General features: G+C 40.1%; 1 protein-coding gene across 1 annotated transcript in view; it reads right to left on the bottom strand.

Annotated features, from left to right (window-relative positions):
- Window positions 1-24,641, bottom strand: part of XPO4 (exportin 4) — a 77,852-nt gene that overhangs the window by 34,004 nt on the left and 19,207 nt on the right. Inside the window, exons 2-6 of the mRNA XM_074148093.1 lie at window positions 20,123-20,228; window positions 15,841-15,982; window positions 15,444-15,582; window positions 3,137-3,253; window positions 2,211-2,364 (exon numbers count right to left, since the gene is read on the bottom strand). Of these exons, the coding sequence (XP_074004194.1) occupies window positions 2,211-2,364; window positions 3,137-3,253; window positions 15,444-15,582; window positions 15,841-15,982; window positions 20,123-20,228 (658 nt within the window). The remainder of the gene's footprint in view (window positions 1-2,210; window positions 2,365-3,136; window positions 3,254-15,443; window positions 15,583-15,840; window positions 15,983-20,122; window positions 20,229-24,641) is intronic.

Raw genomic sequence — 24,641 nt, 5'->3', positions numbered from 1 at the left:
TGTCAAGATCTGGAAAGAGGATACCAGAAGGATACCAACTGATCAATCAACACAGCAATTCTTACATTCTTATGTAATGTGCTACCTATTTAGAAACCGCAGCCCAGTTAAGTTTCACTGCCCATGAGCTACCAATCAACAGCTACTTTTACACCAGTCCTCTTAAGAAAGAGAGATTTATGTCACAATATAATCAACACAGTGCTGTAAACCCCAGCACGTACTGAATCTTCATCAGCTGAGACCCCCATTTCTCAAGGATGATTAAAGCCATTCCAACTTCTGTGAAAACAGGTTGCTACACAGAGGAGGGAAACACAAGCTGGTGCTGTAATTCTTACAGCAAAATGAAATGTCCAATAGTAGAAAACAAAAAGGTGGTATCAAATGGAGCAGATGTTACGAGAAGATTTGAAATAAGAGCCATGTATGAGCACTTGTGGTGGTTCAGACTAAAGGTCCATCTGATCTCCAGAAGGGGCCAGAATTTGTTTAACAGCTGTAGTATCTCGAGTAGGCCAAGTAGGAGAAAACATTGTTAACCTTAAGCAGCAGTATGGCTGCCTTAGCTATTTCGATTGACACTTATTTACTAGCACCTATAGACTAAATCACTTCATATGATATTGTCATAAATGAAAGCTGGAATGCCCAAGGCTTCACATCCTGCTAGTATGTATCTAGCTCCATCCCTGCAAACCTTCGCCAAGGAGAAAGTGCTCATGAAGAACTAGAGTCTTCACTGTAACAGCAGCAGTGTTCGGGTCTGCATCAGATGTTCACACAGACCAAGAATAAAATGTAGAGGGAAGCACCTCTACCCACCAAGAGCATTTCCTTTCTATTTAAGATTACAGTTTAGGAAAAAGAGGTATTCATGCATTATTTGGATTCTTACAAATCTCAAATCCTCTTCCAAAAACTTCTGTAAGATGCATTAATTTAGCTCCAGTCTCAGTCTTGCAGGCGCATGCACTAAAATAGTCTCTGGACTCCTGCCAAATCACTTCAGTGACTAATAGAAGTGGGATATTTACTTTTAATCCATGGCACCTTCCATAAAGACAATGTAAGTGGTATTCTGCTTTACAAATGTGAACCAAGGAATATCCAGTTTCAAATAAACCTCATTTTTGCTGCCCACTGCATAATGAATAGATGCATAGACAACAGAAACACACAGATATCTCCTTCTGACCATCAAATCAGGAAAGCAAATAAAATCCTTTTCAGTGGTTTTGAAGGCAACACCCAGATTCCTGCAGTATCTATAACTTAGAAGCAATTTCAAAAGGTTTTAAGAAAAAAGAGTTTATAAACCAGCTTAAAAATGTAGCTCTTGGAAAGTTTGCTGAGAATCTTAAAGACAATCTAGCTATTAAAAGAGGCATTGTAATGTTTTACTGCACATGTTGCCTTAATCCTGTATTAAATACAGAATGCAATTATTTCTACAATATTCTCCTAGCCCATTTTTGGGGTAAGCATTTTTGTACCTTTTTCATTCTCTCCCTCACTAAGACTCTTCCCTTTGTGATTCCCATTTCCTCCTCTACTTTCCATCTCACCTTTGTCCAGACTTTCATAATCAGCACACATCACAAAGATGTCAAAATAGAAGCAATGGCACCTGTATATTGCCAAAAAACAAAGAGATGCCATTTCTCCTCTCAGCTTGCAAGTATTTTTTCTTCAGACCAAAGAGAGCCTATTCCATGTTCTAGTATATGACCATGCTCCTTACGGGGAATCGGTTGAGAAGGCACGTTCCTAGACGATGGAGTGTTTACCTGCCCCCTGCTCTTCTCTGGGGGAGAGGAGTAGCACAGATCAGATCTCTGCATAAAAATTCAACAGAGCTTAGACCTCTTCACCATTTGGTTCTGCACTAAAGCAGCATATTGCACTGTTCCTCTCCCCTGCACCAACCAGACAGACAACGAGCCCATAAGTGGGGGCTGCTCTGCTGAGCTAGTTTTGCCTTTTATATAAAATACTTTAAAACTTTAATGAAGTGCAACAGCAGCTTCTGTATTTAAGCATCTGTTAGCAAGCACAGGGGTGACCAAAAGCACTAATGGAAGAAAACCTAAATCAAGGACTAAATATAAGGCTTATAAGTTCTACATTTTTCTCTCCTCACAAAGACTTATCACCTGGTAGAGCGACCCAAGTCAGCTGAAAGAAAGGGCCTGACATCAAAAGGATATAATTTGGAGGAAGGAAGTTCCAGCTTAAGACCTGATTGGCTAGTGCAAGATAACGCTGAAACACTGAAGACATCTGAGCATTGAGGTTTTCGCGTCTGCTGAATTCCTGAAGTACCTCTACCGTGAGCATGAAGATCTGCCGCAGATCGTCCTCCTATAGTCAGGACGAACACAATATATTAATAGAGTTTCTCAGTCATTAATTAATATGTTGATTAAAAAGAAATCATTCTCTAAGGAGAAAAGAACTTTGTTTCACTCTATTTTTCATTAAAATACAGAAAATATTCTGAAGTTGTCAGTCTGAACCACCCCACCCTTTTGCCGAAATTAATAGGTTGTGTCTTTACAAAAGAATAAGAGAAAAAATATTAAATGAAAAACTTAACAATATGTTTTCAACAACTGGTGGAGGAGAGGGTTGGTCTTTGGCATGAAAAAAAGTTGGTAAGTTGTTCCACAACAGACAGTTTAAAGCAATGCCTTCACAAAAACATTTCTGCCCTGGCCAAACAATACATCTGAGACAACCAGACTACACCATCTGCAATAATATTTTTAAATACATAGCTCTCCTTGGCTTTAAACCAAAGCTATATTTAAGGCTATCATTGTTCCACAGAGTATTCGTTTTGTTTGCAATTGGTAGCCAAGGAATTAAAGAATCCAACCACAAAGATCTGTAGCTCCACATTCATAAAATGGGCAAAAAGAGATTGCACCTTTTTGATACAAGTTTTTTAGAAATACATTATCAACTTTCCTCAAGTAGCCAGCATCTGCATTTATAATATAATATTTCTCCTATTAAATGCTATTCAGCACACGCTGTAACTGCATGCACCTGGCACAATAAAGCACTTCTGTTTCTCAATGTTTAAATTTTAGAAAAACATGTAGCATATATTGATACAGAACTAGTTTACCTGAAATATACGTTTACAGTTACCATGGAACTCCATGCTTAGTCCAATGTTGCTGGTTTTACTTGAACTTGAGAACTCGCTCAACAACGCCGTTAAAATGGAACAGGCCAAAGTTTGCTATAAAAAAAATAAGGGGGAATAATATAACTAAAAGATGTCCAATAACGTATTACCACCTACATCATCCTTAAATTATTGTATTAGCATATTTCTTCTAACACAAACTAGAACAACTCAAACTTTCAGGACTATAGATCCCTGGGTGAACCCATCTCTGGAATCATCCAGGCTCCATCCTTACAAAAGAAATTCAAATATTTGAGCAATATAAGAGCTAGCACCTGTACTATCATCACTACAAAACAGAAACAAACTTACTGCAATCCATTTCCCAGCCTTGCTGTTTACTTTCTCTCCCTGTGCACTGGGGTTTACAGGTATTGGCTTCAGGGAAGATTCAGTTTCCACTTATTTCTGTTCATCTAATAGTTCAGGTCACTCTGAAGTTTCTTTTGGCCCTTCTTCGCATTTGCTACACTTACCGTGTTGGTATTTGGTCATGATTAAATTTGTACCACCAAAGTGATAAAAGCTAGTCAAAAACACCACCCGCAACACACCGCCTACTACATCTTTTCCCTCTTACCCCATTAAAAAAAAAAAAAAAAAAAAAAAGAGAAATACACAGAAAGTCCTATGGCTTGAAAGCTAGCGGATACTTCCCTCCAAAGCACAACATCCACAAGCCTCAGAAAGAACTACTCTTTTAGACTGCCGTCTCTGAAATGATATACAAATTGGCGAGACAAAGGCACGCTAACTCTAGAGAAACAGATCTATGAAGACTAAATGTTTAAGTATCTTTTTCATTCTCAAAATTTAAGGTAATGTAAACTAAATGCTTATCCTAAAACACAACTTAAAAGCCAACTTTCTTTTATGAAACACACTGCTCCAGCCTTTTTTGCTGTTTTTTGAAATAAAAAAAAAGAAGCTTTTTTTCCTGATGCCAAAGTCCAGTAACCATCATCACCAGTTTTAAACATTTTTTTAAACTGATCATTATATACAGAGGGGAGTACCTACTATACAGAGGAGATGCAAGAAGTACTTCAGAAGTGTGCCATACACCGCTGTAACAGGCACAATACAAACTGTACACCGATGAAATGAAAACGCTTTTTGTTAAAGGGACGTTCTTAACAAAAAGCTTCAAAATCACTGGCTCTCCTCTCAGACTGTTTGGAGCCAAGGTGCCAGGGATGGACAGAGCGATAGGAATTGTTAAAGGGTCACGCATGCCAGCAAGTGTCCAGGGGTTAAACAGAAATATGCACACTACCTCTGAACACCCGAAAGATTAAAGTGGAGATGATACTATTTATGCAAGCTCATACAACAGCTGAGAGCAGTGCCATCCACCCACCAACTGCAACATCTTTGTTCAGAAATGCCTCTGAAGTCAGTACCTTGACCCCCCAGACAACTAGTTATCTTAGCCAGTATACACTAAATTAACATTCTTACTTGCTAAATAAGTTCCAGACAGAACAAACATAGTGGCTTCCTGATAGTATATGAGTTTTCTCTTCTACTGTTTAATAAAGCTGTACAGTGGACCAGCGTATTGCTGATCACTTGCTAAATAGTTATTTCTTTAAAATGGCAAAGATTAGATTTATTTCAAGTGAACTATTTCTCATCTACAGTCACTACTTCCACATGTCACATATGATAAAAGCAACGTTTAGCCAATGAAAAGTATCACACTTTAAACTGCTCCAGCTAAAGTACAATTTTTCCAGTTCCATACTAGAAATATTTCTAATTAGCTCAAGCATTTCAGTATTTTATTTCCAAATTTCTAAGCTGTTTACACCATTAATATTTTTTATTTAGAGGAAATCCAGATTTGATCCAATATAAAAAAAAAAAAAAACAGTGTAAGCTAATGCTGAGTTTTAAATCCAACATTGAAAGTTCCATATGAGAAGAATTAATCTGGGGGAAAAAAAACCACCAACCCTTAAACTAAAAAAACCCACCAACCCCCTCCAAAGTTTGGCTCTAAAACAACGCTTCAGATAAGAATACATATTTTTAAAGGAATAATCAAAGTTGCCAGAGAACACTGCCCAATTTCATTATGTGCCAGGAGATGCAGACATTTCCCAAGGCCCTCTGAATACTCTAAAATGCAGGCTTTTATTTTATGCTGGAATTACTGACACACTGATACTTTTCAGCTCAGAGAAGCCATGATGTAAGGACATCATTAGCTGCAATTACAAATCTGTGCAGTTTGATGGTCTCTAACGTACCATGATTACTCTGTGGTATTAATGATTACAATAGTACAACAGCCTGGCTAAAGTTAAGCAGTTTCTGCTTTATCATGCAAAGATCTTCACTCCAAGCCACCACCCAGACCACCACAGGACAAGCAGGGCAGCGATGAAGACTACACATCACTTGCAGTCGGATGGAAAATAAATCAGTAAGTTCAAGTGACAGGTAAGGAGCAATAGGAAAAAAAAAATGTTTGTTCCCACTGTGATTACAAATAGTTAATATTAACTGAAATAACAGGCATTTTCTCCTTGCATTTTCTCCTGTTTATTTATACGGTATATAATAATTTATCCTTTCTGTTGGGATAGTGTTGCAAGTTAAAAGTGTGTTCCAGGTTTTTTGTATGTGCTTTTCTCCTGATTTCAAGGAGAAATTTAAAAGGAAGGTTAAATTTTATGACTGATGGTAAAGAAATCTCTTTAAAGGTGTAGAGCGCAAGGGATGGAGCTAGGCTGACTGGATCTGCTGAGAGCCTGATAAAGGAGCTCCAGCAATGACCTGCCCCCCTGGTGTCAGTAAGCGATTTCAGGTGGTTCTGACATCAGCTTTGAGCATGAAAGGAGAGGCATGGCATTACTAGAGATTTACACACTTTATTCCCTCCAGCAGCCTGGCTCACAGCAAACACCAGGGCACAGAGCATCCCTCCGCTCTCCTCTCTCTCTCATACTGAATTCCCGGCATCCCACCAGCTCCTTCACCTGGGTATTTCAATACTTCACCTTCAACGGTGCAAATCCTGCCCCATTCCCTCCCCATCCCAAGGGCGCTGTGTGCACTACGGACACATCCATGCCCTCCTGTCACTACCTGCATCTGCGCTTACCCCTTGAATCTATAAGGAATTTTAAATATTCCCATATATCCATGTCACCAGAGCAGAAGACCAAAGATAAGACATTGGCCAGTAATTTAAAATTTACTGCAACAACAGGCTGTGAGAAGATTGCTTGAAACGGGTTTCCTAGAAGGTAGGTGTCAGCCCCCAGGAGTCTGGCTCACAGACAAGAGCAGAGGAACAGCGAGAGACCTGTAACCTGTCCTGGCAACCTCAAGCATTTGCATAGAGCTGATACAAAACCACTGCTGCTTCCCAGAACTGCCCTAAGACTACAGGAATTTAGGTAGATTGCTGTGCATAGCCGTAGGATTGCTATTTTCACATGAATATTAACAAACTAATTAACAGAACAGAACACATGCCCTGCCCTCTATTGAGCTCTTCTTGAATACACAGCAATCATAGTATTTCAGAAACTCTGGAATAAAGCTTAAGTAAACTTTACTAAAAGTAAAATTTTACTTTATGAAAAGTAAATCTACTGCAGGTTAACTACTAATATTTTGAAATAATTTTTTTATTTTTTTTTAATTCATTTACATGTCTGTCTGGTATGAAGACACTTTCAGTACCCTCAACACAGATGGAAGCTGTTAGAAGATAGATTTCAAAAATCTGAACAACAACATAATTTCATTTAAACCAACACAGTTGTGCTCTCTGAAATAAAATTACTTCCTCTTACACACAGTAAAATTGAATACACTTAATACATGTTCTAGGGCCGAGGGGGTTTTTGCTTTGTTTTGTAGCATGGGTTTTTAAAGGTTTTTGCCGTGCCAAAGAAGAGATTAACAATCCAATTTAATAATACCATACAGTAATAAGTAGAAAATGCACATGATTCAGAGCATCATATTAAAAGTCAGATCTGAATGTCTATTGCGCAGTAATGCCATTAACTTCATACCAGTAAGAGTACACCTCTGAACCCAGTTTGACTTGCTCGCTAGCAATTTCTCTAGTTCTGCCACAAGTACATACCCAAACAATAACCCCATCTAACAAAATAAAATACTTCTCTTGTTGAGCGCAGACTGCCTCTGAGAATAGCTTGGCACTCACCCCAGTTAGCTTTATTACCAGGAATAAACTTTATGAAAGATCGCTATACATAAAATAGACTCTCAGCTGCTCAAACAGAAGATCAATGGGACTTGTGATAAGAGATTAACTTGGCAATCAGACACCAAGTAGTAACATCGTTTTAGTGGTTTTCTTTTTAAAATTACTCTAATAAAACACAGAACACTACAGAAAGACCATGCACTACTTTTACAAGTAAACAACATTTATGCATAATTCATAAAACTCAGATGCGATGCAGAAGGTAAATGCAACTTATTCTTCCAAATGGAATGTCCCCTATAACAAAAGTTAAAGCCATAGTGTTTGAAGGGATTTCACACTTGTGCCTGGACTGCCCATGGAATAAGTGAAGGGCTTCATTTGGGGGTAGTTAGGTTACAAAGCATCTGAAAGGAGGAAGAGTTCAAATGCAGCTTAGGAAAAAATGGACATGTGGTACACCAGCTCCAGGGCAGAAAAGCCAGCAGACAAAGCAGAATGAACTACAACAGCCAAAGTGTTTCCTCCATTCTGAAATTCAGAGCAGAGATACAGCGAGGCTGTCAGAGGCTTGATTAAATCATTCATTTTACTACAAAGCCTAAACTATCAAGCACCCCCCCCTTCTGCAAGTGTCATTTATACCTACAGAAAAATGAGTAAGTGTATTTAAAAGAATAAAGATCTCACCTGAACAAAGAAAATCTTAACATCTACCCTGTTAGGTTAAATCACTTCCAGCCTGAATAAGCATTTAGAGGACTTTTTGTCTCCATCCATATAATGTCAACTCTGTTACTGAAACCAAAGGGAAGCCAGAAGCATTTAATAATATCCCTAAACCAGCTAATTTTAACTTGCACGAGAGCAGGAAGAATCAAAGAGTAAATCTACCAGAGGTAGAATTTGCTGTGCTGCTCCTAGGTGATAAAATTCTGTAATGAGAATGCGTTAAAAGCAATTTTACTGAATGAATTATAAAGGAAGCCTTGCTTTAACAAAGGCAGTAATATACTTCTTCCCTAACTTCCTTGGATAAGCACAGCTGTATTTGCTCATATTTTGAGGGTATCTAAAACCCCAGAATGTAAGCTGCAACTCCAAACGGAAAGGTTAGCAGGATGGCCCCAGGACCAAAAGAAATGCCATTATGTACACAGAGTAACTGGGACCACTCCAGCTTTTCAACTCGTGAGTGTTGCAATGTGTATGTGTGTGGGGGGTGGGTGGACCCAGGAGCTGGAGTAGTAGTTCCCAACCAAAGAAAATCAGAATATATCCTGAAGAAATGTAAGCAAGAGGAAAAACCCACTGGATTTTATCTGTTTATTCCTGCCCAAATGAGCCAACTGGTGGAAAAAAGCTGTAAAGCAGGGGCAGGGTGATAGGAATAGGACCCACAGCTGCAGTTCTGTGCTGTCAGCAGTAAGGGACTGGCTGGGCAGCACACCCCTTTCCTCCCGCCCCCCTCTGCCACCACGCAAAGACAGATGAGCGGCACCAGGTTAACACACCCCACCTGCAGCAACACAACAGGTGAGACCCCGCATCCCTTCCCTGTGGGGAACCAGGCAAACCAACCAAGGGAAACCCCCAAGGTTGAGCTCAGAAAGAGAAAAACAATTCCTCTGTGAATCACTGGGAGCCACAGGAAGATGATCTTGTGGCATGTGAAGCATGCAGGCTTTGGCCAAAGACAAAACCTCTACTAGTAGTGGAAGAGGTCCAGGCAGAGTTTGCTGGAGTTTAAGGTGCAAAACATGCTTTTCTTTGTTTCTCTGGGGACAGGTGAAGTTCTGAAGCAGAAATTAGGAGGAGAAAAAAAAGTAACCTCATCAAAAAAGAGACGGTCTGAAAAGTATTTATCTAGAGGTAACATATCCTCCTCCAGGTTCTTGTTTGAAAGCCACCAGTTGAATCTTCAGTCCTACAGTAGTTGCGTGAACAAATCCGACTTTCAATTAAATTCAAAATAATGAATAGTAAGACTATCCATGCAGCTCGCCATTAGTACCACCCAGCTTTAAATATACATTGTCCTGGCAAGTGCTCTTTGGTGGGCAGAGTTCCCTCTCCCCTGACTTTTCCTGCTCCTTCTTGCCCGCCTCTGCCTGCCATACTGCCAGGTGGGCAAAGTGAGCAGAGTTACACAGCTGTGCTCCACAACAAAAAAGAAAAAAAGGAAAAAAAAATATTTAAAAAAGGGTTAAGAGGGAAAAGGCTGGTTGTTTTTAAGTAGACTCCCACCCAAATCCAGTTTATTACTGAAAATATATATTCAGAAGAGCAGTACCTCCGATAGGGACTGAGCATAAAGACCGAGCAGCCAGGGTCAATAAATTTCCTATAGAGGCTTTTCCCCTCAAGCCTGTTGATTTGTGTGTCACCATGGTAATAAAAGAAATATAACACATGGAGAGGCGTCATTTCTTTCTTCCCAGTGAGTCTCTGAGGTCTATGGGTGAGGGGCCTCCACATCTGCACATCTCATGAGATGACAGAATTGAGGAAACAAAGAGTCTCGGATGCCACACGTAGTACAGGGGGCACACATCCCTCCTCACTTCCCAGCCCAGTCTTTGAAACTGTAGCTCCACTGTAAGTGATAATACTGGCAGCTATGAGTTTCTAATATTAAAGTTATTAAGCAACTAAGCTGGAGTCTTCATCTACTACATTCTCTGGTAAAGTGGGCTCTTTTTCAAAAGAAAAAAAATCGGATACAACTACTAAAAGAATACTTATATTTTAAAGTTCTTTTACATTTCTGTTACCGAATTTTAACCTCATATTCAGAGTAGTTTCTGGATCCCTAAAATTCCCAAACCAATCTTTAACACACTCACTTAGGCCTTTATAGAGCACTTGTGAGCATGAAGGAAACAGCTTAAATATCCTGGTTTACCATCTGTTTTTTATACTCAACGTGTCTCAAGAGCAGCATGGTTCATAGGACAAGGTAATAATTTTATTAGACCAGAAAATACAACTGAGGGGAAAATAATACATACGTTTTTGTCAAATAAAAAAGTCATGAGAGCCTCTCCAACTCCTACCCTACCACAGGAGATAGCAACAGCTAGACAGGGATGCAGAAGTAAAAATCTTCTTAAAGAATAGAAATAAGAACCATAAATGCTAAATAAGTGTTACTAGTTATCTATGCAGCCATTATTACTGATAGATTAACTTCAATGAAGATGAATGTCTAGAGTTCCGCTTATTAATATTTCCACTGTTCACATGAGATCCATCTGCAGCACATTTCTGAGTAGTTTTAGGTAACCTGAAGCATCTGAATCTCCTCCCTAGCCCAGCCATGAACACTGGGAAACAGACCAACAGATTTACAGATTTTTTCAAGAGAGAAGGAACTGTTAGGATCCCAGAGCTCTTCCAGTACGTCTTGACAAGTCTTCTTGCACGTACAGAAAAATGTAGGCTTCAGGTATGGAACTTTATATTAGAACACATTCTACTGTATGTGTTGTGGATCTTAAAAAAACAGTTTCTGTCGCTTCCCAAACCTGCATCTGGTCTACAGCAGTTGGACCCCTCCACATCTGTCTACCCATATTCTGGAAGAAATCCAGGTGTGACCCATATCCTAGTCCAGTTTTAAACAAAGTCCATCTGATTGTGTTCACACACAGAGCAGTTCCTCCTCCTGGGAATCACAGAATCTTCATGGTTGGAAGGGACCTTTGAGATCATGGAGTTCAACCACCAAAAAAAACCCAAACCCCACAAAAAACCACCACCACCCCCCCCCCTAAAAAAAAAACCAACAAAACCCCCACAAAACAAACAAAAACACCCATCCACAATCTCAGGCACTAGAGCATGCCCTGAAGTGCCAGGCCTACACATTTCTTAAATACCTCCAGGGATGGCGACTCCACCACCTCCCTGGGCAGGCGGTTCCAGTGCCTGACCACCCTCTCAGTAAAGTAATTCTTCCTAATATCTAATCCAAACCTCCCCTGCCACAACTTTACACCATTTCCTCTGGTCCTGCCATTATTCCCTTGGGAGAAGAGGCCAACACCCACCTCTCTACACCCTCCTTTCAGGTAGTTGTAGAGGCCAATGAGGTCCCCCCTCAGCCTCCTCTTCTCCAAACTAAACATGCCCATCAGTCACCTTAGCTGCCAGAATTCCTGTCCTTCTGGCAGGGATGAAGAAGAAATGAAATCCTTCAGCTATACAAAAGCAGAATATTCTAACACAAGAAGAAAAGGCCAAGAAATTGAAGGCATTTATCATTTAGAAGAACTTGGCCCATACAGTTCTCCAAAATTTTGATATCAGTGATAGAAAACATGCATTTAGCATTTTAAGGTTGGCCCATGATACTGTGTCTGCTGCCAGAAGCTCTGCCCCCCAGAGATGAAGATTTTGAACAGAGATCCTGAAATTGCTATTGGAGGGAGATTACAGGCTCTCCTTCGTGAGCAGGAGGATGGCTTGTATCCGTGTTACAGGAACAGCCAGGAAAAACAAAACCAGGAACCCCAAAGCTAATCCTTGTCCTCCCAGAGGATTACTACCTAAACTCATTTATTTATAAATTAATAGGCAGCCAGACCCTCTGTAGTCTGCTTTCCCTTCTCAGACAGAGGTTTCTTCCATGAGATTCATAAAGGTCCATACTGCAGAGAAGCAGCAGCAGGAGCCAACGCTCCAGGTTCAAACCCTGGCTCTAACCACACATCCTTCCCATGCCTGTAGTATTACCTCTCCTTAATGCCCTGTTATTTCCTTAACGCGTACACTGTGTTCCACCATTAAGAAATTACTCAATAGTAAAGCCATCTTTTTCATCTCCTGCCGGCTTCCTCTCATTGCTATTCCTCTCTCTCTCTTCCTTCCAATCTCCTTTTTGCTTTCTCATTCTCAGCAGTTCATCCATCAGTCTTGCTCCCAGTTTGCCACAACATTACTCAACATACCTTCAAGCTCCATCTTCAAAATACATCCATTTCTAAAGATGTTGTTAGCTAATACTCAAGAAGCTAAGCTATGAAGCATACCAAATCCTGCAAAAGGACACATGTAAAAGACACGGTACCCTCTCCATTTGCTGCCGTCCTTATTACAGCAACCTTCAGAACATGCTACTGAAAAGCCCCAAAGATTTCACGGAGCAGGAGTGCCTAGCAATCACAAAACCAGTACAGATGTCTGACGGGAAATGGATGGAGGGTTGCAGGGGATGGAAAAGATTAAGTACCTACTTTATTCTTGTAAGATAAAGAAGGGCCAGAAAGCTTCAGAGCCAGCAGAGAGGAGAATGCAAGCAGGAAGCAGGAAAGAGAAGCACTTTTTAAAAAAAGACTTTCTTTCAATTACAAACTGGTGTAGAAAGCCATTATCAACAGCTAAGAGCCATGTTTCAAAGCTTTAAACATTTCTAAGCATGAAATGACCTGCTGCTGACTCCACATGTTGTTTCTCAGCTGCTGGAGCAAACCTCAGGTAGGACAACACAAACGGGTGGGCAATAGGTCAGAAGAGACATGGAGCAGACGTCTGGGAAAGACATGGAAAAGGAACCAAGAGAGTCCATAGAGAATTGGGAGTCAAAAGTATGACAGACCTCTGAAACTTGAGTGTAGAAGGCTGGAGGCAAGAGCGCACATCACAGGAAAGACATGTTAAAGAAGTGGAAGGAGTCAGGGAGGCACAGAGGGCTGGAAAACATCTGTTGATCTCTCCCAACACCTATATCCTAGCCTCCTCCCTCACTTGGGTGGAGGCCTGTTCTTATAACTAATATAAACATATCTCCAGTGAAGTGCAGAAACACTTATGACACTGCATGGCACTGTCCTGACAGCACATCTTGGATCTTGAAAGCAGTGTCACTCCCTCAGCTTCATACCAGACCCTGGAGCAACTTCTCCGAGACTCCACACGGCAGGAAGGCAGCTGCACCACTGCGGTGCCACACGGCCTGATGGGCACAGCCAAACACTACAGGGACTCTAGTGAAAACACCTACCCATGTTTGAAAAGGTAAGTGGTTAATTCATTGTATGAATTGTCTCATACAACCTTTCAAAGTTATTATATATTTATACAAGTGGTGTCCCCTGAACCTACTCAGAGCTCAGTTGTGGCAGGTATTGTGCTAACGCACAATTTTATTCCAGCTTATTATTGTGTATGCCAAGTCCTGGGTCACATAAAGCTGTGCCAGCACCAGAGTTCCTCTTGCAGCAAAGTCTCAGAAGATTACAAAAACATTTTTATGAATGAGAACAATTTTATAATACATACATGGGAAGCATGTGTTTATAACCAGCCTGCCAAAGACTTAACAAACATATACTGGGCCTTACAGAAAATATGTTCCAGCAGCATCACGTGTCATTTTTTGCTAGTACATTGTATGAGCATATCAGAGGAGAAAACACCTTCATATAATAAAGACGTTTTAAATACACTTCTTAAAACACGAGCACAAAATACTTTGGAAAAACTATGGAGGAAGTAACACTTGTAAAGAGGAGTTGATAAAGGGACATGAAAAGCTGAGCCAAAATAGGTCTCTGTACGGTGGCAGCAAGTCAACTTGGAGAAGAAGAGAGTGAAATATTGTCCCTTCCCCCAGCCCAAGCTCCTCTGCAATGAGCTCCGTTCGGCAGCAAGGCTGGGGCGATAGACTTACAGCAGGCAGCTTGTGTGCCCTGTACGCTGTGGTCGGTGCAGCCCGTCTGGGTATTAGTGCACACAGAGAATACAACTGTAAAAGCTGGACTGCACAAGAGTTAGTTCAGAGAGGATTTCTCTGTTAACATCCAGGCTGCTATTTACTCCACTTTTGTGTCTTTATGGAAAGATCATATATACTACATAAGCGCACACACCAGCACGCAAAGAACTTGGAAACCTCAGCTGTAACTCCATTTTAATAAGAAGGCTATGTTTCCTGGAAAAAAGCCATGAACTTAACATTGTTCTCCTAAACAAATACCCATTTCTATCCAAATTATGCACAACCAAAAAGGCTAAAATGTTCTCCTTCAGATAAATATCAGTGAAATTAAGGTTTAGAAGTATAACTGAAATTCCCATACCCTAGGGGGATATCACTTGTGCTCAGAAGTGACACACTATTTTTAGGACCATGACATGAGCTGCATTACTTCTAGCACATTTTGTTCAAATTTTCAGAGTTAAACGTTTGCCACTCACATCTAGTACAACTGCTGCTCTAAATGCTCGGCAATGTTAGGAGTCCATTCCCTCACGGTTTGTTTTGTTTGAGAAAAGCTTCGGTTAAAAGTTTCAGCATGGAATCTACACAATCTTCGATTTGCATTTGGTAGGAGAAAAATCACCTCTCTTTAATCTCTAGTTACATGCCTCTATTATGACCTATTCTAAACTTATCTCCTGGCATAGCAAACGGAATTTCACTAAATGCATAGATAGATATTGGACACCTTGTTTCCACTTTGAGCTCACTATGGAAGGTAACACTTACCCCTAGCAGTATGACATTAAATCTAGAGTAAGTTTTGTATTTCCATTCCATGTTTTACTTCCTCACGCCCCTTTCTCTCCACCTACCCGTCTCCCCAAGAACAGCAGAGACCTATGCCTCTTGCTGGGCAGCCTATTCCGACAGCTGAGCCACAGGAGGGTGCAGCTCTGCACAGATGGAAGGGGAACAGAGCGCACAGAGAACCTGCCAGCTAATGGAAAATCCATTTTAGATCATGCTGTTTTATTAAAGAAACCCAGAGAAACAAACAAACAAAAAAATCCCATGGCACTTAAAGTGGCTGTTCAGAGAAAACTATTTCCTAAAAAATATGGTGTACCAAAGAACTACACATATTATTACTAGTCCCAAAACCTCCTTATTCAAAAATCTCAGACTTTGGAAACAATTGCTTGACAAACTATCAACTTAATTACTAATCTTAATTTTTAGATGAGAAGCATATAAGATTTTGTAGTCACTAGGTATACAATTTATGCTGCTGATACAGATTGCTTACATTTTAAGAAAAAAAACACTCAAACAATACTTACAACAGTGGGGTTACCGCTGCTGATCAACTGGCTGACTTCATGAAAAATGCTTTTGCAGTCGATTGATTTGTCTAATGATCCCCGTTTCACTATCACCGCTACTGCTAATAGAATCTGCTCCCGAACGTACTTTTGAAGGCTGTAAGCAACATCAAAAAAATATGTTTGCAAATCATTTTCAACATCAATGCTCAGTAAAATTTAACTCATTTCTCTTTCAAACACTTTGTGCAAATTCATAAGGGAAAGCTGACAACTCTACAGAAGTCAACTAAGTGTTAACAGAAGATAAATAATTGTTGAAATTATCTTCTACCACTACCCTTGGGGAAGAAAGGATAACCCAGACTTCATGTAGAATCCTACATGTTCAGAGGGTTTTTCCTCCTATACTTACTTAGGCCTTTGTAAGACATAGGTTAGAAGGAATGTTCGCAGTGACTCGATGCTCGTTTTTTCCAAGAGAATCCATTCTCTTACAACTGCTTCCATTATCGCCGTAGCAGCTTGAAAAAGGACATAGTCCACTTTACTAGTTTCTGTGAGAGAGAAACAAAGGCAATTAGAGTATCAGAAGGCATACATGTATTTATCTTGTGTGTATTTCTAAGAAAAAAAAATAATGGAATTTACTAGTATTTAATTTATTATTATATGGAATTTTGTTGCTATGAAATCAGACAATTTACACCTCAAAAGGGTAAGGAAATAAATCAATAATCCAATTATCAAATTGATCAATATTATTTGAGTCAGAGACTCAGGGAAAAAAAAAAGTTGGCTGGGCAGGGAGACTGGGCCAAAGGTCAGGAATAAGAATGCTGAACTGTGGAACAACAACAACAAAATGTTTAGTCCCAGTACATTAAGATATGAATAATTTGACAGGCACGCCAGAACTGAAGACTTCTCCATCATTTAGGTGTTTGCCTTTGGAACCAACAGTGCATAAAATTGCATTTATTTTATGGATGGTAGAGAGAAGCAAGTCCACTTACACCTAGAGATAACATTTGCGTTTAACTATCAAAGCAAAAGTTGTAGAGACGGGTGCATTTAAGGCTTTCTACATTAGATTCAAGCTTCCTTACTTATCTTCAGGTAAACAAAAGATAACTTCCTACCAAAGCGTAGGAATCATTAGCCCTTATTATCTGAATATCTGATTACTTTATATATAGACGTGCTGAAGAAACTAGAAAAAGGAAAAAAGTGACAGTTTGGGTAACTCTGAAGTATAACTTAAAGAGAAACCCCAGAACTTTAATTTAATTTATATGACAATAGAAAGAAGAAGAGATTTTCTGTTTCATTCCTTTGCTTTTAAAAAAATTTAACTTAGAAATAGCAGGTAGTATCTCAGTAGCCAGTTTCAAACATTCTGAGCTCTGTAGAAAACACAGAAAGAACATTCAAGAAAGCTGCAGCCACAGGGGACAAAAGCATAAAATATGAAATGGTGAAATAAAATTCTCAAATAACAAGTGGAGTTTGAGCTATGGTGGGTGACCTGCCAAACCCAGAAAACTGGGTTTGTTTGAGAAAGCCTTGGTCATGAGATGCTTTAAAGGACTACAAAACAAACTTTCTTCCCCTGATTGTATTACCAGTTTGTGACACGTTTCCTTTATATGCAAGTTCTATATACAAGGTATCAGCCAACTTGCTAAAATGTTTTTAAGTTAATTTAATCAGGCTCCAAATCTAAACCCTACACAGGTAAACATGCTTAAATAAACCACCTCTTAATCTACTTAGCTTAATTTGGAAAACTAAGTAACTACTTAATTAAAAGATTAATGTGTATGTTTAACACACACATAAAAATGAGCCAAATTATTCCTGCATGGGAGTCTTAATTCTGGCATTTTCTAACTTCTGGGTCTTTGGCTTTTCGAACTGTACAAAGCTCACACAAAATGAGAATGCTATTAAAACAAGAGGATGGAATTTCTCCTTTGCATCAAGTACCACAGAGGCACAAGTGCAATCATTAACAGCACAGACATCTAGCACCCAGTGTAAGCTTATAATTAGTCAGACCACCATTACCCTCTCCATGAAGTTACTAAAGAACGACAGGACAAGTTTTGCTAGTATATTTAAGAACTATAAGCTTACAGCAGAAGAACGTAGAGTCTTATGCTTCCTGGGTTCAACTCCAGGTTTCTAAAGAAACCGTATGGTATTGGCTGTTGCCCTTTTCCTTGTGCTCATCATCTCTGTTGTTCTCTCTGCATTGCTCGTACACTTTTCTTTCCATGAACGCCATCAACATCCTTGTTATCTCTCTCCGTCTCCATTCCAACTCCTGTCTTGATCATTTTTTTCCGCGTGTCTGTTTAAATCCGTCTTATCTGATCTGCCAGTTCCTGCCCATCCCTACCTGCACAGATCCCCTTGTTTCCCTCCCCAGTTACTGATTCCGTAATCCCTACCTCCCCCTTCTCATCTCCAAAGTGTTGACCAGCTGTTCCTTCTGTCCACACTGTACAAACACTGATTCAAGAAGCACAAAGTTTGGGGAAAAGTTTCTCAGTTCCAGGTCTCAACATCACAACTGCCTATTGGAGAAGCCACCGCCAGGAAAAATCTGACCGATGTGGAAACATGCTGGTTTCTCAATGGTGATAGCACGAGCAGTGTAAGGATCTAATCATAGAATCGTCCAGGTTGGAAGAGACCCTTGGGATCATCGAGTCCAACCATCTACCCTACACTACAAAGTTCTCCCCTATATCATATCCCCCAACACCACATCTAAACGTCTCTTAAACACATCCAGGGATGGTGACTCAACCACCTCCCTGGGCAGCCTCTTCCAATGCCCAACCACTCTTTCTGTGAAAAATTCTTTCCTAATGTTCAGTCTAAACCTACCCTGCTGGAGCTTGAAGCCATTCCCTCTTGTTCTGTCATTAGTTACCTGTGCGAAGAGACCAGCACCAACCTCTCTACAGTGTCCTTTCAAGTAGTTGTAGAGAGTGATGAAGTCTCCCCTCAGCCTCCTCTTCCTCATACTAAACAGTCCCAGCTCCTTCAACCGCTCTTCATATGATTTGTTTTCCAGGCCCTTCACCAGCTTCATTGCCCTCCTCTGCACTCGCTCCAGCAGAGTAGTAAGTATTTCTAAGACATCCAAAAGGTCTAGTCCAAACCAGGACCACATTCCTTCCAGCCAGCCACATTTCAGAAGGAAAAAAGAAGAAAAATGTCTGCAGTCATATTTAATTATTAATGCTAAATGGCATTCCCTTCTATAAGAACAAGATGCAGTGATGTATCCCTTAGCAGGGTTAGCAGTGTTAGATATTTATTTCATAAATTTCTATTATTTACTTCTGAGCAGTGCCAAATTCATCACTTAACGAGAGATCAAAATGTTCTGCAAAGTTCATTAAGTAAATTCTTTTGCCCACTTAAACTTCTCTAAAACTCAAGTTGAAAATAAAAATCATCAATTTTGTTGACCCATAAAGCAAAACGTGTGGTTACAGTCTTCAGGACCAGATGAAGTACTAATATAATACACTAAACCCAGAAGGAACACATTTGTAGAAAAACTTTTTGTTAGGGAGTGGGTGTAGGAAAGGAACCACACCCTGCTCTATATCTCAAAGTGTAATTTAACAACATAGTAGTAGGCCCACAGTATTGACATTACCATACTAATGGTAATGTACTTCTCTAATCCAGTAAATTTAGAAATGACTGTTTAAAAATACTGTGGAATGGACAAATTATGAAAATGAATCATATTTTAAACATAATTCTAATATTTCTCTGTTTATTCTGGCAAAATCTTTGAAAGAAAAATTGCTTTGGAGGGTTTTGGTGTATGTTCTTTTCCACAAATTTCCAGGTTTTCCTCACCAGGTCTCAGAGTCAGCTTTCACTGAAACTTCCCCCTCGCCTGCCTCCAACACTCCCATGTGGTCAGTACAGTGGTGCTGAGCAGGAACCTTGCATGCTTACTGCTCCTGCAATTTTCAGATTATTTAGCTGCCAAACTCTAATAAGTCTCTATGGTGCCTGTAAAAACAGATCTGTTTTTAAAGATTTGTAACACAACCACATTTACATAATTTCCATTAAAATCAAATAAATTTCTGATAAAAGGCAATACCTACAGATCTCTTTCCTTTCTCCACAGGTATAATCCCACAAAACTTTGAATCAATACTCTGTTGCTTCTACCAGCTGGATAGAAACTTTTCTAACTTTTTTTTTGTTTGTTTTTTTTTACACAACAGTTGGGCTGTTAACAGCAACTTACTGAGACATTCATCCTGAAAAAACCCTCACCATGGAAAAGTTCAGCATCAGCGCAAAATCTGGCAGAGCTATATAAAATTGTACTGCTGACATTTAATGGGAAGCACCAAGGAATTACACTGTAGACAGTTCTACAAGTTCCACAGATTAGACAATATTACAAACAATCATGTAGCAGAGGAAACTTCAATCTATTAAATCAGTTTAGGAACTTAGATACGTGAAGTTGCACCTTACAGCTTTAAAGCTGCCAGAAACAAAACCAAAAGGCAGCAACAGGCTTCACCCTCCATCAAAAACTACCCATCCTCAAAATCAAAACTAATGCTTGTATTCCCAGCTGCAGAAGCACAGTTCCAGTTATAAAAACAGGTACATGCTTAACTTCCGTTACTAAAACTTACCCAAAATGTGTTTGCAAACAGCAAATGGCGATTTTGATTTCCTAAATGATAAGAATATGTGCTCGGCATGCTGGCGTTGTTCATTATTGACCATGGAAGGTGGTGCCTGAAAGAAAAAAAAAAGTTATCCTAGTACTAAAAACTGATCCCAGTTGTAAATATATATGAGCAATGTCATGAACTTATATATATTTGCCTTGTTAAAACCAACTATCTCTTGGTAAAACTGCCTCTTCTTTCTCAGTCATGGCCTCCTCTTACATACCACTGTGCAATTTATATTGTGTGCACATAATTGTGAATATTGAGACATCAGGCAGAGAGTGAATAATTCCAAGTATTGGGTTTCTAATAATACTTCTGATGAAAGATAAAAGTCAGATCTAAATTCAACCCAACCTTTTTCCTGCTCAAACCAAAAGTATCATTGTGTGCCTCTACATGCTGCTAAACACACTCTCAGTCACAGAAACAAAGCACTATTTTTTCTTTAGTTACAAATTTGTTTTAAAAGATTGAGTTGTAGAAAAAATTCAAGGGATTGAAAAAATCATGACTATGGATACGTTCTAAAATAAAGTATCAGCAGTAGCATACTACCCTCTAGTGTTTCACATTAAAGTTGACACCTTAAAGACTCAGTGAGGGCTTGAATTTGAGAGAGGGGTCAGCTCGTTTGGGGATGGCTACAGCAGTTCCCCAGCTGCCTACACCCATCCCCTCATACCACGGGCACCTTAACTGCTCCAAATGTTACTGGCTGCTCCACCACTGCTGAAAGCCAGCTCGACGGTGGCTTCTACCTGAAAAATCAACTATAGGAAAACATGAAACTACACAGTAACCTGGGCCATTGCAAGGTGGGATATTGGCTTGCAGGGCACAATGAGAGCTCACCGCCTGCATTGCAGCCTCACCTCATGCTGCAACCCCGAGATGCCCCCCGCTGTCCCACAAGGTAAAAACAACCCTGTCAAAGACATCAGCTGTTCATAACATCATGCTGCTCCCCTCTTTTGCCGTTAATATTCTCCAATTTCTGCTATTTGGGATTTATCTAAACAAGGACATGGCACAAAATACTCTTACAGGGTGTTATGCTGCCCTCTTACACCGGGCAGCGTAAGATGAACTGATGCACCTTTGAGAAATGAACGTGCATGCGTAGAGAGATTGCACACAAACTACAGAGCTGGGTCAAGGTGACAGAGTAGGTTATTGAACTTCAGCTGAACTTCCAAACTCCAAATTCAAGTCCTGTTCCTGGCAATCTGAGAAGAATGTTTGTGTCGCATACCTTTTGGCTTTGATTTATACCCACTGCTTTGGGAATAAAAGCACAAAGATCTTCACATAAAGACCAAGATATTTAACTCAAGAAAAATATATTCCAGTAAATAAAATATATCAAATCTGATTTAATTCATTCATCCTTAACAAAACACATACAACAGAAGATTCAAATATGAGCTAATAACACCACAGATTAAAGCTGCTGCTCCTCAATCATTTCCTCAATAATCTGACTAAACGAAGCAAAGGAAAGCAGGGTGCTGGTCCTCAAATCAAGCACATTTCTGACTCTCACAACTTTTCCTGTGCAGATATTATGAATGTCCTGGGAAGAGAGCAAAGAAAGAAGAGTAAGAAGGTAGCTGCCAAAAAGCCCCATGGATGCAGATTAAATGCTTTGTCCCTTCTCAAACCTGCTCTGCTACAGCCAGTCCGGGGCAGGACCTCCCTGGACAGTGATGTTGAACGCCTAGAGGACAGCTCAACCTTACCAGCTCTGGGGACAAATCACAGCGATTTCAGATATCTGGGATGTTACACACCGCCAACCAACTGACACAGAAGCAATGTCCATGGTGGTACCCAAATCCTTCCAGGACACTGGAGTTTCGGCCAACTCCAACCCAAGGCAGAAACCTGAACTTTTAATAAATTATTAAGCAAATTTAAACTTGTAAAGAAGCAGCCTCACTTCTGTGATAAAACCTCAACTCTCCCGCATGCAGCCAGGCATCAGCAGGAGCTGTTCCCAGCCACCCATGCCACCTGCAGCTTGAAGGACTGTACTTCTCAGTGTGGGCTCCAGCTACATTCACTGCGACACAGCCAGCTGTACTGAATGCCAGAAGGATATCTGGAGCAGGTTATCAAAAATGCAGGAATGACCTATACAGCCACAGCTTGACACACAGTGCTATTACAACCATTGTATGGGCAAGCATTTCTGCCAACACACAGATTGGGGAAGTGATCACCGAAAAGCATCCCACCAAAGGCAGGTTATTTTCATCTGCATCAGTCCCCCAGCGTGGCTCGCCATAAGCCGGCACAGAAGCCTGTGCCAGCACAGCACAGGACATCACGGTGGGTGATACAGGCTGCTTTTTTCAGCACAATTACCATTTAAAGAGCACTTAACCTGTGTCCTCTGTTGCTGTGCAATGCCATGGGAATATTCTGAAGTCTCAAGGAACACGCAGCTTTCGTCAATGAAGTTTTGTGAGAACTAAGAGTCAAATTTCTTGAAGACAAGAAACTTATTAACATAACTCTCTGCTACCAAAAGGAAACGTCCCACTCCTTTCTTGCTCTCACCTGCGTGGTGTTGTCACCTTCTTGCGTTATGCCTTCTACCAACTAGCCCACCAAAAAAAGAAAGGGGAACACACAAGGGGAATGAACACTCTTTTGTTACTTTAATAAGCATCAAGAAGTCAGACAAGCGCCAGAGCAACAATGGGGAGAAGAGGCGTGGAGTGACACTGCCCTTTGCGCAGTGCTGACCTTGCAGCTCACAGCTCTGCAGTATCCTGAAGCCTCACCAAATTACAGCCAAGTTAGAAGTAATCCTTTGGGTATGACAAAGCATAACATTTTGCAAGCCTGGCGTCATTTACATTCATATTCTTAGAGCAAGAAGAGCAAATCAGAGCTAGCTAATATTGAACTAATTTTGTATTAACAAAGCATATTTGTTTGTCATATAGAGATCACATCTATTTTCAGTGTTCTGTAACACTTAAAAGCACTTCCAGGGACATCAGAAGCAAATTATGGCACCATTAAAAAAAAGATAGAATCAAAATTTTATGGGAAATATCCCATTATGCTTACAATAAGTAGAAGACCTCTAACTTTATTTTAACCCTTCTATGTCTCTTAAGTCTGATTATAGAAGACTTTTGGCACGTTGAAAAGGCATACAGCACATCATATTCCTGTATTAATTTTTTAAATCACAATAATTTAATAATACGTTATGCACTTAGCCCCTCAAAACTCCAGAACAGAAAAGTGCAACAGGCAAGCTTTAAACTGTACTAAATAGCCACCAGAGGGAGCTTAAAGCTCACAGTCTACTGTCTTCATTGCATTCAAACCGTAGTCACCTGTATACTTAAAAGTCCAGCTAATTTAAACCTTTAAAGGAAAACCCAGCATATACACATTCTGTGAACAAATTACAAGAACACTGGCTTAGGTGAGCCCGAGAGCCCTGGAAGCCGGTGCCCAACCTCGGCACAACAGGGTTAGAAACATACCTCAAGCAACCATCACACTTGGAAGGTCACCCCAAAATACCTGTACGTTCAGAGTTTTCTTCCAATTGCCTCCTTCAAACTCTTCACTACCATCCAGTTTGCAGGGAATTAAAAACCAGTGTGGTAACGATCAGACTCTTTTGGCACATTAAAACTACTGCCAGCTCTACCTCTTTCCTTTCTGTACTGCCTGATGTTACCACCAACCCCCATCTGCTCTCTCTTGTCTTAAAATTTACCTATAAGAAGCTCCCCAGGACAAGGATCATCCTTCTGGTTTTAGCATAGCAAGATACTGCCCCGTAAGAACAGAGTTCCTATGTAACACAGCACTATAAATAAAATTACATCCTTTCAGCTACCAAGGCTGTCTGGATACAGAACAGGAACAGCAACAGCAGCGCCTACTGATCAGATCCTGCAGGACTACTGACTCAAATGGCAATTATTCACACAAGGGAAAGAGAAACTGAAAAAAGACAAGACCAGAAAACACTCTGGAAGACTAGCATTAGTACTTTCAGAACCGCTAAACTTATTTGAAAGCCTGACAAGCTAAGGAATGTAACTCCTTTCATGTCAACTAGTTTCTAAAAAAAAAAAAAAAAAAAAAAGAAAAACACCACACCAAACCCAAACATAGTTTGTTCTACTTCATTATGTCCTGCTATCACTAGTAAAAAAAAAGAAAAAAGAGAGAAATTAAGGTAAGGTATTTGATGACTAAATTGTAACACAGCCAATAAGCATATGCTAGAAGATTTAAATCCTGCACGTGCTTACAGAAGTCCCATACTTTCTCTGTGTGGTTGTGAAAAACCTTTACTGTGGTTTTTCTGCTCAAGGAAGAAGCATGGGAAAGCTAAGGTCTTTGCTTCCCTTCTCAGTCCTCTTCTTAGAAGTACACAAATAATTGTGATGATTCTCCTCAAGCCACCAACAGTAAATGAGCCAGTAGGGAAAGA

Source organism: Numenius arquata, chromosome 1, assembly GCF_964106895.1.
Source record: "Numenius arquata chromosome 1, bNumArq3.hap1.1, whole genome shotgun sequence".
Taxonomy (NCBI): Eukaryota; Metazoa; Chordata; class Aves; order Charadriiformes; family Scolopacidae; genus Numenius; species Numenius arquata.
This window is presented reverse-complemented; position numbering and strand designations above follow the sequence as displayed.